General features: G+C 39.1%; 1 protein-coding gene across 3 annotated transcripts in view; it reads right to left on the bottom strand.

Annotated features, from left to right (window-relative positions):
* Positions 1-16,348, bottom strand: part of grik2 (glutamate receptor, ionotropic, kainate 2) — a 330,777-nt gene that overhangs the window by 50,099 nt on the left and 264,330 nt on the right. Inside the window, exon 15 of one of the 3 annotated variants that reach the window (XM_020041429.2) lies at positions 11,372-12,426. The exons of the other annotated variants lie outside the window; for them this stretch is intronic. Within the exon in view, the coding sequence (XP_019896988.1) occupies positions 12,358-12,426 (69 nt within the window). The 3' untranslated portion in view covers positions 11,372-12,357. Of the gene's footprint in view, positions 1-11,371; positions 12,427-16,348 lie in introns of those variants that run through there. 3 annotated transcript variants of the gene reach the window in all.

Here is a 16,348-nt window from a genome sequence, read left to right as displayed (position 1 = left end):
ACAATTTGGGACAGTGCATACTATGTACTAATGGATTTGTAATAACGTACTGTTAAGCAGTAATCACAGACAAGTACCTGTGGAGCATTTTGAGCAGCTCCAACAAATTGAAGCGCCAGTAAAGATATGCTGTTGCTAAAGACAAAAAGTGTGGGTATTGTGCTTCAGACAGTTCCCACTTATGTCAAGCACTGATTATAGATGGTACAGATGGTACAGGTCTGACAAAACAGAGCATATTTTTGCAAACCTTGTGTCTGGTAGAGTTTGGAACATTGTCAAAATAATAATAACTGATGAATTAATTCAGTGCAAAAAAAAGGTAAAAAAAAAATTGGCAGAAGGGGTGCTATTACATTGCTATTACATCTAATAGCAAATGCATCTAGTTGCACAGTAATATTAACAGACACCATGGTAACAGGCCTAAAGGAAAGTCTCAACCAAATGTAAATAAACACATCTATAGTAAAATGAAAATAAATACATATGTCCTTGCTACATCTACTATAAAGTCAAGTGAAGAAGTATGGGCACCTTTCATACAGTTGAGCAAAAGTAGATGCAACAATTTTACCAAAACTATTGAGTCATATTTTGGGCTCCAACTTAAGGGGTAGTCGTATACTTTAATATCAACACATTAATTTTTCTGACACCAAACTTTTTATTAAGTAGAATGATTTTTTCTGCACAACATTTCAAAAGTAAAACCAAACAAAATGGTGTCTGTTATGATATTATATAATGGAAGCTGACGTGTTTTGTTTTCACTGTGACCACTCTGGTAAAATTGTGCAGGGTTGTAAAACATATTAGAATTTTTTTCGAACAACAGATTATTAGAAGATTGCATTTTTCTATTTACTTTAAATTTTTACTTGTTGTGGCAAAGGCTAGCTGTTAGAAAAGTACATAAACAGTTGAAAATACCTCTGAGCACAGGGAAATTATCAAAATGTTTCAGAAGACTGAAAATGTGGCAAATTTGCTAAATTTTGATCGAAGCAGTCTAGTGGAATCAAGTCTCAAAGTCAGCTGTAAGACGCCATCTCTATCAAAAAGCTAATTTTATGAGTTGCACGAAAGAAGCCCTTACTGAGCCTAACCGAAGAAATTGCAGCGCCGGAACTTTAACAAACATTACTGAAAACACAATTGCAATCATGTGTAGTGGCCAGATGTGGTCAGAGACATACTTTTTTTTTGTTGCCATGCACACCATGAGCATATATGTTGACTAAAGAGGCCACACAAAGAAAAACACCTCATACCCACAGTAAAATATGATGGTGGATCATTGATGCTTCGGGGCTGTTTTGCTACTAGAGGTCCAGGGGCTCATGTTAAAATCCGTGGCTAATGAATTCCAATACATACCGGGATATTTTAGAAAAAAAAACATCATTCTGGTACAGGTTGATGTTAGTTTAATTTGTCCAAAGAATCATGTTCCAAAACTTGGGCTGGCTTTTCTAGATGTTTTTTGGCAAAGTCTGGCCTTTCTATTCTTGAGGCTTTTGACTGGTTTGCACCTTGTGGTGAACCCTCTGCATTTGCTCTTGTGAAGTCTTCTCTTTATGGTAGACTTGAATAATGATATGCATACTTCCTGGAGAGAGAGTTCTTCACTTGGATGGATGTTGTGAAGGGGCTTTTCTTTAGAAATAATGAAGGACTAGTCCACACCAGTCCATGGAACAGCTTTTGAGTAAATTGTCCAATTACTTTTGATCCCTTGAAAAATAGGGAATACCCTCAATATGGAAGGGACTTGAATATACAGCTCTGGAAAAAATTAAGAGACCACTGCACCTTTTTTGTACCTTTCCAAAAAAGTTTAAAAATGAAGTTTTGAGGAAAGGTATTGAGGAAAAGAAACTTTCAATTTGCAGTGGTATCTTAATTTTAACCCATCTGTTCCTCACTCAAAACCTTCCTTTTCAACTTTTTTGGAAAGGAAAGGAAAAGGTGCAGTGGTCTCTTAATTTTTCCGGAGCTGTATTTTGGTAAACAGCTAAAATGACAAAATGTGTCAGTATCAAATTATTTCCGAACCTAACTGTGTATGGCTCCCCATTATGCTTGACGCCAAAATAGGTTTATTTTTTGCATATACAGTGAGGAGAACAAGTATTTGATACACTGCCAATCTTGCAGGTTTTCCCACTTAAAAAGCATGTAGAAGTCTGTAATTTTTATCATAGGTACTCTTCAACTGTGAGTGACAGAACCTAAAACGAAAAATCCAGAAAATCACATTGTATGATTTTTAAGTAATTAATTTGCATTCTATTGCATGACATAAGTATTTGATACATCAGAAAAGCAGAACTTAATATTTGGTACAGAAACCTTTGTTTGCAATTACAGAGATCATACGTTTCCTGTAGTTCTTGACCAGGTTTGCACACACTGCAGCAGGGATTTTGGCCCACTCCTCCATACAGACCATCTCCAGATCCTTCAGGTTTCGGGGCTGTCGCTGGGCAATACGGACTTTCAGCTCCCTCCAAAGATGTTCTATTGGGTTCAGGTCTGGGGACTGGCTAGGCCACTCCAGGACCTTGAGATGCTTCTTACGGAACCACTCCTTAGTTTAAATTAAAATCTGTGCGCTGCAGGATTGATGGCGTAGTGTGTTACTAATTGTTTTCTTTGAGACTGTGGTCCCAGCTCTCTTCAGGTCATTGACCAGGTCCTGGCGTGTAGTTCTGGGCTGATCCCTGAACTTCCTCATGATCATCGATGACCCACGAGGTGAGATATTGCATGGAGCCCCAGACCAAGGGATATTGACCATCATAATTGCTCCAACAGTTGTTGCCTTCTCACCAAGCTGCTTACCTATTGTCCTGTAGCCCATCCCAGGCTTGTGAAGGTCTACAATTTTATCCCTGATATCCTTACACAGGTCTTGGCCATTGTGGAGAGGTTGGAGTCTGTTTGATTGAGTGTGTGGACAGGTGTCTTTTATACAGGTAACAAGTTCAAAAAGGTGCAGTTAATACAGGTAATGAGTGGAGAAGAGGAAGGCTTCTTAAAGAAAAACTAACAGGTCTGTGAGAGCCGGAATTCTTCCTGGTTGGTAGGAGATCAAATACTTATGTCATGCAATAAAATGCAAATTAATTATTTAAAAATCATACAATGTGATTTTCGGGGTTTTTGTTTTAGATTCCGTCTCTAACCTATGATATAAATTACAGACCTCTACATGCTTTGTAAGTAGGAAAACCTGCAAAATCGGCTGTGTATCCCCACTATACGTTTGCTATATATATAGAGGAGATTTTAAGTGGAAAAAAAAAAACCTTGCCCCCCAAATAAACTTGGAAATCTCAAAGGCTTGTCTTGAAGGTGAAGCGGGGGAGCTGGTGAAGCATGTTCTCTCTTCCTCCATTCAGGCAAATATTTTCTTACTGGAGCAAATCATCTTCAAGGGCTGTGAGATGTGATGCATTCACACCACATTTTCCTCACAAGCTTCAGATAATGCCCCGCTGGGAATTCAGGATGCTGCAGTCCATCTTCATGAGGACTGCCGGGCTCTCAAAAGATTGCACTCAACTAGGGCTGTGGTCACCTGGTGTGCCGCGGTCCTGCAAGGGTATTTGCCAGTGGCCCGGAGGTTCTACAACCTCTTCACCGCCACCTTACAGGCACATCCTTGCTGGGCCCAATATGAGCTGGATGGAACCCTTCATGTTGTTGAGCCCTGAAAACTGGACACAGTATAACTCAAGACTTGGCTGTTCTGTCTCTAGCCAAGGCTTTGCTTGCATCCTCCACTAGAGTAACAGAGAGAGAAACAGGGAATGGACTGAGGGCATAGGTTCAGTGCCCTGGCGTTTAATTTGATAAAGAAATACAAAAAGGAACCAGGGGAAAAAGCTTAATTAGAGGATGAAACTACTCCTTTCTTGCAAGGGCAGCACGTCACTCTATTCTGCTACTTCTTTTCCCTTTTATGGTTCCCCGACATAGCTTTAGACAGGTGGGCTGCATTCAAAGGCCCCATTTGGCCAGGTGGTTCTCCCTGGAGGCATTGGCAAGGTGATGATGATGCAGGAGAGGGTATGTTAGTACCACAATATGTTTGCCATTAGACTCATGTTTGCCCCTCTGCTTCGGACATCTGTTCCCATTTCCAATAAGCTCTGCGCAAGTGCTACACACAAACCTGTCCCTGAACACCTCTAATCATAACAAACTATCTATTAATCCAATTAAATAATAAAGCCCTTTTTATATCAACAGTTGACAGAAATTGCTTTTACAAATACCCAGCCTGAGACCCCAAAGAGCAAGCAAGAATAAGACTTTATGCACAGAGGCTTAATCTGCAACACAACCAGGAGGAGTTTGGACAGGGGCAGCTACACGTAGTGAAATCAAGGCTTTCTTAAGTATTCTTAAGGTTTTTTCAAAATAGTGTGAAAAACTGTTCATTTACTCAAGGCTTTTGAATTAACTGCATATTGGTGTCACCTGCTGGTCAGAAATAAATATCATATGTTTAATGTCTATAGATTTGTTTTTAAATAATATTCGATAACACTTTGTGGCACAATGGTTAGGCGTGCACATTGCAAAGGGGAATTCGAATTTGGGGTTTGCATCCCACATTCCTCTTGCCTTTCAAGTTTTTAAACTGTGTATCTGTTAAAATATTTTCGATTATAAAGGCAAGAGTAAAATAACAATAAAAAACAAAGTGATGTTTGAACTCAAAACGTTCACAAAACTCCATCCCAATTCGGTCTCGTACCACTGCCTTTTACTGATTATGAGTCTGTGTTGCAACCAGCTGTACAATTGCTGGAGTTAAAATGCTGACATTTTCATTACTTAAATAAGTAAATAAGGTGACCAGTAGGGGTCTGTGTTTGAGACTCTCAGGAAAGAAAGCTTTTTAATCGCACACTTCTGGATAAAGCATGCGTATAAAGCTTCAGATGTCATTTATCACGTGGTACTGTTACACCAATACAAGCCTCAGGCTTTGCGCTTCAATGACACTAGACTTAAATTTCAAAGCAAGCCTTGGAGCATGTTCTCCTATGATTTGTTTACTGTAAAACAGAGTAGGCTACTTCAAATAAATACAGGTTTTATAATTTTGAAAGACTGGTGAGTTATTTGGCAGGAATGAAATCATAATAATCTGCATATCCTTGTGGTAGTTAATGGAAAACACTATAAAATTGTTTATTTCGTTTTCAGATTGATTACACACTACCCTGAAACCTATCGCTTGTCTGTTCTTCCCGTGCTCTCAAAATGTGTGCATGGCCTATGGTGCTTTGACTGAAGTTTTGTTAGCTAGCTAGCTACTGTCATAGTTGTAGATCTGTGAGAGCAAAATGGCTTTTTAAAGCAAGAGGAAAAAGAATGTTGGGTGTCTAGTTTGAGAAACCGATGCCAACTTGCTAAGTTGCAAGGTGGGGCCTCTATGGATCGGACTTGTTTGTCCAGCACAACCCACAGATGCTTGATTGGATTGAGATCTGGGGAATTTGGAGGTCAAGTCAATACCTTGAACTTGTTGTTGTGTTCCTCAAACCATTCCTAAACCATTTTTGCTTTGTGGTAGGGTGCATTATCCTGCTGAAAGAGGCAAATGCCATCACAGAATACCGGTGCCATGAAAGTGTACACATGGTCTGCAACAATGCTCAAGTAGGTGGTACGTGTCAAAGTAACATCCACATGAATGGCAGGACCCATAGTCCCATAGTGCATCCCTTCCCATAGTGCATCACAGTGCCATGTGTTCTCCAGGAAAGCGAAGAACACTCACCCGACCATCCACATGATGTAAAAGAAAACATGATTCATCAGACCAGGCAACATTCTTCCATTGCTCCGTGGTCCAGTTCTGATGCTCACATACCAATTGTAGGTGCTTTCAGCATTACATGGGTCAGCATGGGCACCCTGATTGGTCTGCAGCTACATAGCCCCATACGCAACAATCTGCAATGCTCTGTGTGTTCTGACACCTTTCAATCAATACCAGTATTAACTATTTCAGAAATTTGAGCTACAACAGCTCGTCTGTTGGACGTGACCACACGGGCCAGCCTTCGCTCCCCATGTGCATTAATGAGCCTTGGCCATCCATGACTCTGTTGGCGGTTCATGACCCTGTTGGCTGTGATTGATTCTAAAGGGAGTAATACACAGTATTAAGAACTAAGGGTATGCAGACATTTTTTACTTTGTTGCCATGTTATGTTTTATGATTGTTCCATTCTGTTATAACCTACAGTTGAATATGAATCCCAAAAGAAATAAAAGACGTGCTTTCTCTGCTCACTCATGTTTTCTTTGCAAATGATACATATATTATCAATTCTCCAAGGGTATGCAAACTTTTGAGCATAACGGTATACCTGGAAAATAATTTATATTAAATGAATAACAAAAATGTGTCTCACATTAGTAGCACCAAAAAAGATACAATACATAGAAAAACACAATCAAATGGTTGTGGTATATGATGGTGTTAAGTTTAAGGTGTTCGCTGCGTTTTAAGGGTACATTTGTTTCTAAAGGTAGATCAAAGTTTTATATTATTCAATTGTTCTTATCGTCAGGAAACGTTCATTCAAATCCGTACCCCGTGGCTGAGAATTAATTTCCAACTCCAAGTGAAGTTAAAACTAGATCAGGGATTGGATTTTCGTATATAAAAGAGCAGTTTGGTCCCCAAGATTGATTTGGTAAAAGTATGGCTTCAAATTGCAGACCCCTTTTAGTGTTGTCTGAAACTTGCCTTTCCAAATCTCTATCTAATCAGAGCATTGGCCTAGCGGGATATACAGTGAGGGGAAAAAAAAAAGAATCCCCCTGCTGGACACATCTACAGTGCGCAACTAAGCCACCTCTGGGATGAATTGGAATGGTGATTGTGAGCCAGGCCTTCTCGTCCAGTATCAGAGCCTGACCTCACAAATGCTCTTTTGGCGGAAGAGAAAGCATTCCCAAAAGAGTGGTGGCTGCTACTGCTGCAAAGTGGAGGCCAACCCCATATTAATGCCTATGGTTTTGGAATGGGATGACAAATGGGTTTGACATATGGGTTTGATGGTCGAGTGTTCACATACTTTTGGTCATATAGTGTACCTGGGCTCTTTGTTCTGCCACTTCTGGGCTCTGGGCGATCCCACCCCTATGGGAAGGCACCCCTCAATCTGCCCAGTGAAAACGCTTCCCTGTCTTTGCATCGCAATGGTAGGACTAGCTTCCCTTTGAGGCGAGTATCGGGTCTTTTTCAGATAACATCTGAAATCGTACATTTTTAAAGAGTACCTAAAAAAACACCACATCTATGCCCTAAACTAGATAGGAATGAGTAACTGGTAGACCCGCGGCCCTCTGTAGACATTTTTGCAAAATGTTTTATTCATTATCTTCCCACTGGCCAGCCATTGTCCCCTAGCTCTTACACCACCATAGGACACTCCAGCTGCCCACTAGAGACAATATAAAAAATGTTTTTACCGCACCTGCCTCCACTTATTGTTGATATATATTATTTAACATATCCTTTTTCAAAAGGTTACTGGTGCCTCGGTAAAGTCACTACTCTGCAGCGCCATTGCAAGACTAGGTTTTATTCCATCCTGTGGATATGAATGAAGGTCCAGTAGTGGCAGTAGATTGGTGGGTTAGATGTAAAATTAAGGAGTCATGCACATTTGTGAAGGCTAAACATAAAATATAACTTTCACAGGAACATGAACATCGGGGATTAGGAACAGTGTTAATCCCAACAGATGCAGACATGAATGAGGTGTGTATTATCTCCCTACAATTTTAACCGAAGTGCATATATACAGTATCTCACAAAAGTGGGTACACCCCTCACAGTTTTGTAAATATTTGATTATATCTTTTAATGTGAAAAATCTGAAGAAATTACACTTTGCTATAATGTAAAGTAGTAAGTGTACAGCTTGTATAACAGTGTTATTTTGCTGTCCCCTCAAAATAACACACAGCCATTAATGTCTAAACCGCTGGCAAAAAAAGTGAGTACACCCCTGTGAAAATGTCCAAATTGGGCCCAAAGTGTCAATATTTTGTGTGGCCACCATCATTTTCCAGCACTGCCTTAACCCTCTTGGGCATGGAGTTCACCAGAGCTTCACAGTTTGCCACTGGGGTCCTCTTCCACTCCTCCATGACGACATCACGGAGCTGGTGGATGTTAGAGACCTTACACTCCTCCACCTTCCGTTTAAGGATGCCCCACAAATGCTCAATAGGGTTTAGGAGACATGCTTGGCCAGTCCATCACCTTTACCCTCAGCTTCTTTAGCAAGGCAGTGGTCGTCTTGGAGTTGTGTTTGGGGTCGTTATCAGGTTGGAATACAGCTCTGCGGCCCAGTCTCTGAAGGGAGGGGATCATGCTCTGCTTCAGTATGTCACAGTACATGTTGGCATTCATGGATCCCTCAATGAACTGTAGCTCCCCAGTGCCGGCAGCACTCATGCAGCCCCAGACCATGACACTCACACCACCATGCTTGACTGTAGGCAAGACACATTTTGTACTGCTCAACTGGTTACCGTCACACATGCTTGACACCATTTGAATCAAATAAGTTTATCTTGGTCTCATCAGACCACAGGACAGTTCCAGTAATCCACGTCCTTAGTCTGCTTGTCTTCAGCAAACTGTTTGCGGGCTTTTTGTGCATCATCTTTAAAAGAGGCTTCCTTCTGGAATGACAGCCATGCAGACCAATTTGATGCAGTGTGTGGCGTATGGCCTGAGCACTGACAGGCTGACGTCCCACCCCTTCAACCTCTGCAGCAATGCTGGCAGCACTCATACTATTTCCCAAAGACAACCTCTGGATATGACGCTGAACATGTGCACTCAACTTCTTTGGTCGACTATGGCGAGGCCTGTTCTCAGTGGAACTTGTCCTGTTAAACCGCTGTATGGTCTTGGCCACCATACTTCAGCTCAGTTTCAGGGTCTTGACAATCTTCTTATAGCCTAGGCCATCTTTATGTAGAGCAACAATTATTTTTTTCAGTTCCTCAGAGAGTTCTTTGCCATGCGGCGCCATGTTGAACTTCCAGTGACCAGTATGAGGGACTGTGAGAGCAATGACACCAAATTTAACACACCTGCTCCCCATTCACACCTGAAACCTTGTAACACTAACGGGTCACATGACACAGAGGAAGGAAAATGGCTAATTGGGCCCAGTTTGGAGATTTTCACTTTTGTTGCCAGAGGTTTAGACATTAATGGCTGTGTGTTGAGTTTTTTTGAGGGGACAGCAAATTTACACTGTTATACAAGATGTACACTCACTACTTTACATTGTAGCAAAGTGTCATTTATTCAGTGTTGTCACATGAAAAGATATAATCAAATATTTACAAAATCATGAGGGGTGTACTCACTTTTGTGAATATATATATATATAAATATATATTTACACTCACCTAAAGGATTATTAGGAATACCTGTTCAATTTCTCATTAATGCAATTATCTAATCAACCAATCACATGGCAGTTGCTTCAATGCATTTACGGGTGTGGTCCTGGTCAAGACAATCTCCTGAACTCCAAACTGAATGTCAGAATGGGAAAGAAAGGTGATTTAAGCAATTTTGAGCGTGGCATGGTTGTTGGTGCCAGACAGGCCAGTCTGAGTATTTCACAATCTGCTCAGTTACTGGGATTTTCTCGCACAACCATTTCTAGGGTTTAGAAAGAATGGTGTGAAAAGGGAAAAACATCCAGTATGTGGCAGTCACACATTACTGTCCAATGATAAGGAATATGATTTGTCATACAATTTCAGTTTGACAAGTAATTTACATGAACATCAAATTTTTGATTGTGAAAGATTTTGGGACATTAGGATATAGGAGGTGCTTGTGACAGGTGTCATTTTTTTGTTTTGTACATACTATCTCTGTTTTGATATAAACAAGATGGAGGAGCTCAATCAGAATCAGTTCTGCAATCAACAACATCAGCAAAGCATTGCCCCAGTTGATCCCTTTAATTTCAGCTTTGAGCTTTAGAGTTTGAGTGGCTCATCCGCCAGGTTCATCAGCCAGATCAGTGGGAGACATGGGGAGAAAGGAAGTGGACTGTAAATGAACCCAATATCTTAGAACTTTTCAAACTATGTGATCAGTGTGGACAAGCCATCATAAACAAGATGTAGCCACCTCTTGATAAGTTGGGATTGCACTAATGGGCACAATGTAAAATGGGATTCATGCAACAATGTCTTAGTTGCATCAGCCATACTTTTTCCTGGTACAACATATACTGACATTACAGACTGGGCTGGACTTCTGCACCTCCAAACCTCAAAGAAGACCATATACTATGCTGTGCAGAAATAATTTCTTATCCCAGCTATTAATGAAGAATACAAACTCAAACAAGAACACATCGTGTCAACACTTATCAAGTGCACAGAGGATGGCCAAGCAATTCACATTTGTGGAAATGGTTGTTCAGTTTCCCTTGGCTACTTTGTGAAATACACAACCTACAGTTTTATGAATGTCCGAACGAAATAAAAAATTCTCCTCAACCGGGTGTAGGTAATATTTTTTTAATGTACATGAAAGGCTCAATATCTAACAGTAGCCAACAACTCAAAGCTTCTGAGACAAACTTCTACAGAGAGTCGTGGCCATGAGGAAGAACATTACTGTTATTTACCAAGCCGAAATAACAAGGCTTCCCAATCCAGACCTTCCACCTAATAATGCTACCCTGCCAAAGCCAGCTAAGGAAGAGAATGTTGCATGGCACATAAATTCACTGCAGTAACACAATTACTTGTGAAAGTACTACATTGGCAAGTAGTGATCCACTTAAATTCATCTTAACTGTCGCAGTGTAAAATGTTGTAAATCAAACAATTGGTATTTTCAAAATCACTTTGTATGTTGTCAAGTAAAGTGCCATTGTTGTTTAAAAAGTATATATGATGATTTCTTGCTGTGAAACACATTTTGAGTTTTTTTTAATGCCTGTTTACATAACAAGCTTATTATTAAAAGCATGTAAACAATAATCAGAATCAATGTTATTCTTTACAGCATTTTGTGAGCCTAGTACAATATAGTACTGCAGTAGTTGCACTAAAATATGTATATTTGAATTTGTTATAGATGGGGATATAAAGTCTAACATTTAAAATACTTTCTATAAGTTCCTCGCCTCATCAACTTCTAGAAATCCAATGTACAGTCCAGTTAGTGAGAGATATTTGGATCGGATGGCGGTAACCACACAGGATGGCAGAACTTTACGGTCTCCTTTCTGTAGCCTTTCTACTTTCAAAGACTACTCCAACACAATTCGGTATGCAATAAGCCTGTATTGACTGAGACAAGATGAATTTTTTTTACAAATATTTATTATCAAAGTTTAACATGGAACGCTTCATTCTACCATTGGCATATGAGGTAGTTAGATATACTGGTCAATTGAGTCTTGTAAAAGGAATCTAAGTGGTTCAAAAAAGGAAATCAGACAAATGTAAATTATAATAAAAGATTACATATTTGTGCATTGTTCTAGAAGACTTAAGATTATACACTTAACAATTACACACAAAGTGTTTTAATGAAACTAAAGCAGCTAACATAATGGTTGCTAACGCTTGCATGAGCCTACTACCTGCAGTTTGAGAAATCTCTCCAATTATATACCCCACTAGGCAAATTAAAGTGTTGAGAGCAGAAACTGAGGGGGTCATAACTATTATTTTAACTCAAACAACCAGTTTTAATTGTAAGCGGCAAAGATGGTAATAAACCTAATATTTGTGTAAAAAACTGGTATCCAGCACAACCTGTTGCACCTCCATGCCTGTCTAAAATAAAAAAAGAATATAGATTGTTTATTTGATCTAGACACGTACCAACAATCTCAAAACATAATTGAATTAAAAACAGAGAGTATACAATTTCATACTTATTTTTTGCCTGGCAGCCTAAGATACTGGAGGTGCATTTAGGAAGGCAGTGTGCCATTTCACTCATTGAGAAAATTTTCCCAGTAAGATATTTCTGACACTAACAAAATGACAGCTGCCTGATATACAGTGGACAATTTGGATGCTGGAATAATTAGTTTGACAATAAGAAGAAAACATCATGACTTGTCATGTTCATGCCACAAAAATGTCTTTCCTGTGAGACACCTTTGACACTAATAATGTGCACAAGCGTATGCATGAATGTCAAATGCCTTTCCAACTGATTATTTCTGCGAACATGATTGGCGTAGTGTCAACCCAAAGTTTAGCTGGTCGACCAGTGGATTTGGGGTCGATGCTGGCTTTGAACAATCATGATGTGCTCAGAGACTTGATGTGGAACCTCACAGCAGTGGATCCCTGTCCTGTTACAAATGGCTCCTATACACGAAGAAAAATAACATTTAGTTATCTTAAACCAGAAAACAAACCACGCAAGCCTAGTTCAACCGGCCCACAATTAAAAGTGATAAATGTTGCTGCCCTCACAGGATTCAAACCTGGGTCTCCCACATGAGAGTCCACATCTTCAGGTCCACTCTAACTACTATGCAATTTAACAAGGGGTAGTCAGTCACTCACTCACTCACTCACTCAGTAAGAGACATTCGCGATTCTTGGCCGGCTCCACTAATGTGGTCCAGCAAAAAGCACATACTATGCAAAAGAAGAAAAATAAATACGCAGTCATCTGGGTTAGGTGAATGTACTAACGTACATATCTGATAAGTTGCCAATTCACCTACTGCTGCAGTGAATCATTTTCTCACTGAAAGACAGATGAATGAATGAGGTAGTTGTCTCTGAAATGCTATATATATTTACCAGTACAGAATGCATCTAGTATTTTCAATAATAATGATTCCCTTACTTATACTTGGCCTATAGCTCCTGAGGAGACAACAGACTGTAGAAAAAGAACATAAAAAAGTGAACCATTAAAATTGTAGATCAATTATGTAATCTGGCGTAGTTAGAGATGGGTACTAGTGATGGGAGGTTTGACTCCTTCTACCGACTTGGATCTTGTTGAGTCGTTTAGTAGAAATTCTGAATCTTTTGAGTCATTTATTTCATTTGAGTCAGTAATGCCTACATCAACTACTACATTAATTATTTTAGACCTACTATATCCAATTACCTGTTAAAAACGTCTTTATAATGCTATTGTGTTGATCTATTTTTCTTTGCGAATGTAAAGCTAACAGCGTAGTGATTGGGTAGAACTCCACTGCCAGTTGTTCAAATGAACGAAACAACCGTTCAATTGAATGATAAGGCAAAGGCAGCGGCTCCATGCATATTTTCATCAGTTTTTTTTCATCTCATATTTTCATCAATAATCAACTAACTATATCAATTAGTATAGTCTGCCTTCAATTATCAGTTATAAACATGTCTTTATGAAGTTCATTCCTTGATCTATTTTTCTCTGCGAATGTACATAGACATGGATTGGAGAACTGAGCTGGAGGACCCGGTGTGAAGCAAGTGATCATGTTGTAGAAATCCGCTGTCAAACGTTCGAACGATTCACTAGAAAAAAAGATTCACTAAAAAGATTTGTTCAAAACAAATGAATCATTTGTGAACTGCACATCACTGTACATCACAAATGGGTAGATTTTTGAGTATCGGTTCCTAGTCTCGGAACCTATTTATAGTACAAGTTTGAAGCATTCAAATGTTTTTCATTTGAATGCTTCACTCATGTTCACTATTCTTCAAATGCAGTCAAAAGACAATACTTTCAATTCATTTGCTAGCTATCTTACTTAGACTCTGTTATGTGATTCAACTGAGTAACTAGCTTGGCCGGAAACTGGTTATTAGGAATCCTACAGTACCATGCTACAGATTCATTCAATATTCATCCCACATTTAAATAAGTATTAAATGAATAAATAAATCGTATACCTGCTCCAAAATCTGACTTGGTCTTTAATGTGATTCTTCTTGAAAATCCTCTTCCTCCCGCGGACACAGTATGGGTGGGTGGAGAGGAGTTTTGGAACAATGGCACTTTCGGTTGCAAATCACGCCTCGTAAAGTTAATGGTAAAAAATTTCAAAGCCAGGCAAATGTACTTATTTTCTCCATTCCTTAACTAACAACCCCGCTTCTGAAAAAGTTGGGACACTGCATAAAATGCTAATAAAAACAGAACGCAATTTTGTGCAAATAATTTATTCCTAAGACAACATATCAAATGTTGAAACTGAGAAATGTTATTGTTTTTGGAAAAATCTATGCCCATTTTGAATATGATGACAGTAACACATGTCAAAAAATTTGGGACAGTAGCCTGTTAAACCACGGCATCACTTCTTTTAACAACACTCTGAGCGTTTTGGAACTGAGACCAATTGCTATGGTTTTGAAAGTGGAATGTTATCCCATTCTTGCTTGATATAGGATTGCAGCTGATCAAAAGTTCGGGGTCTCCTTTTCTGTATTTGTAATTTCATAATGCTCCAAATGTTTTGAATAGGGTCTGGATTGCCAGCAGTCCAGCTTAGCACCCAGATTCGGAGCCATGGAGCCATGCTGTTGTAATATGTGCAGAATGTGGTTTGGCATTGTCTTGCTGAAATAAGCGAGGCCTTCCCTGAAAAATATGTTGTGTGGATGGTAGCATATGTTGCTCCAAAACCTGTATATATTGTTCAGCATTGTATTGTGCCTTCACCTAAGTGCAAGTCACCCATGCCATGTGCACTAAAGCACCCATATGCCATCATGGATGCTGGCTTTTGAACTGACCACAGGACAGTTTGTCAGACCACATGACCGTTTTCCACTTCGCATCAATCCATCCAAAATTAGCTTGGGCCCAGAGAAAGCTCTGGCATTTCTGGATGTTGTTTAGTTATGATTTCTTTTTTGCATGGTAGTGATTTAACTTGCATTTATGGGTGCTGTGACAAACTGTGTTCACAGACAACATTTTTGGGAGTGTTCCTGAGCCCATGGAGTGATGTCCACTACAGCATCATGTCTGTTTTTAATGCACTGCCATCTGAGGGCCTGAAGATCACGGCCATCCAACATTTGTTTTCACCCTTGTCCTTGGCATACAAAGATTACTCCAGATTCTCTGAATCTTTTAATGATACTGTATCCTGTAGATGATGAGATCCCCAAACTCTTTGTAATTTTACATTGTGGTGCGTTATTCTTGAATATGCCGCCACTATTTGCCCACATATACTTTCACAGAGCGGTGAACCCCTTCCCATTCTCACTCCTGTCATCCTGTCTGGAATGATCTTTTGTTCACCCAATCATGTTATTGATCTGTTGTCAATTGACGTAATCAGTTTTGTGACATTACACAACATTTTCAGTCTTTTGTTGAATTTGTCACAGCTTTTTTGAAATGTGTTGCTGGCATCAAAATCAAAGTGGGCATATATTTTTTAGAAAAAAATCTCAGTTTCAATATTTTATATGTCGTTTCATGTTATTTTAATGGAAAACAAACATGCTTTTCTTTCAAAAACAAGGACATTTCTAACTGACCAAAAACTTTGGAATGGTAGTGTACCTGGAAAAACATTCAGAATCTCGACCAATTCTGTCATATTCTACCAAGTGACAAATGATACATTGACATTTAGTTCTGTTTTAAATTTTAAGTACTAAAACTCAAAATGAATTATTTAATGTCCATTCTAATACAGAAACACTAAACATTGATTAAGATCAAGATTTATAAACTAATAGCTTTGTTAATATAATGCATCATTATAATAAATCATGACTTATTTGTGCTTTTTTTGTGCTATTTTTGTGCTAATCTATTTTTGTAACTAACATAGCTGAATCTCCTTTGGCCCCTGAAATGCTTTATCTAATTGTGTGAGCATTAGTAAGCAAATGTAAAAATACCTTCCCACAATTTAGCTGAAAATTTACCAAAATAAAATGATGTTTGGTTTGTCATCTGCATGCTCAGAGTATGTGCAGTACATTGTAACTATAGGATTACTGTCCTACTCTTCCTTTCCTAAAATATTTAAGATGAAATAAGCAGATAAAAGACATCGACCTTGGTTAAAATCAACTGAGCTGTGATTTGGTACAGTATATTTTGGAAGTTAAATTTCTGTAAAATTGCCTCATAAATAATACTGCTTATAATAAATCGAAATCGAAATAATGATATAGAACGGATGACCCTTTCAGGCGTTTTAAATGTCAATTGAAATTGACCAAGGTGGTGGGGGGGTGGGGGCTGCAGCAAAGGCGACAACCTCTTCCTCCTCATTCCATTCCCTCTTTTCTCCCTCCTGGAAGTATA

The sequence above is a fragment of the Esox lucius genome, chromosome 20, assembly GCF_011004845.1.
Source record: "Esox lucius isolate fEsoLuc1 chromosome 20, fEsoLuc1.pri, whole genome shotgun sequence".
NCBI lineage: Eukaryota > Metazoa > Chordata > Actinopteri > Esociformes > Esocidae > Esox > Esox lucius.
This window is presented reverse-complemented; position numbering and strand designations above follow the sequence as displayed.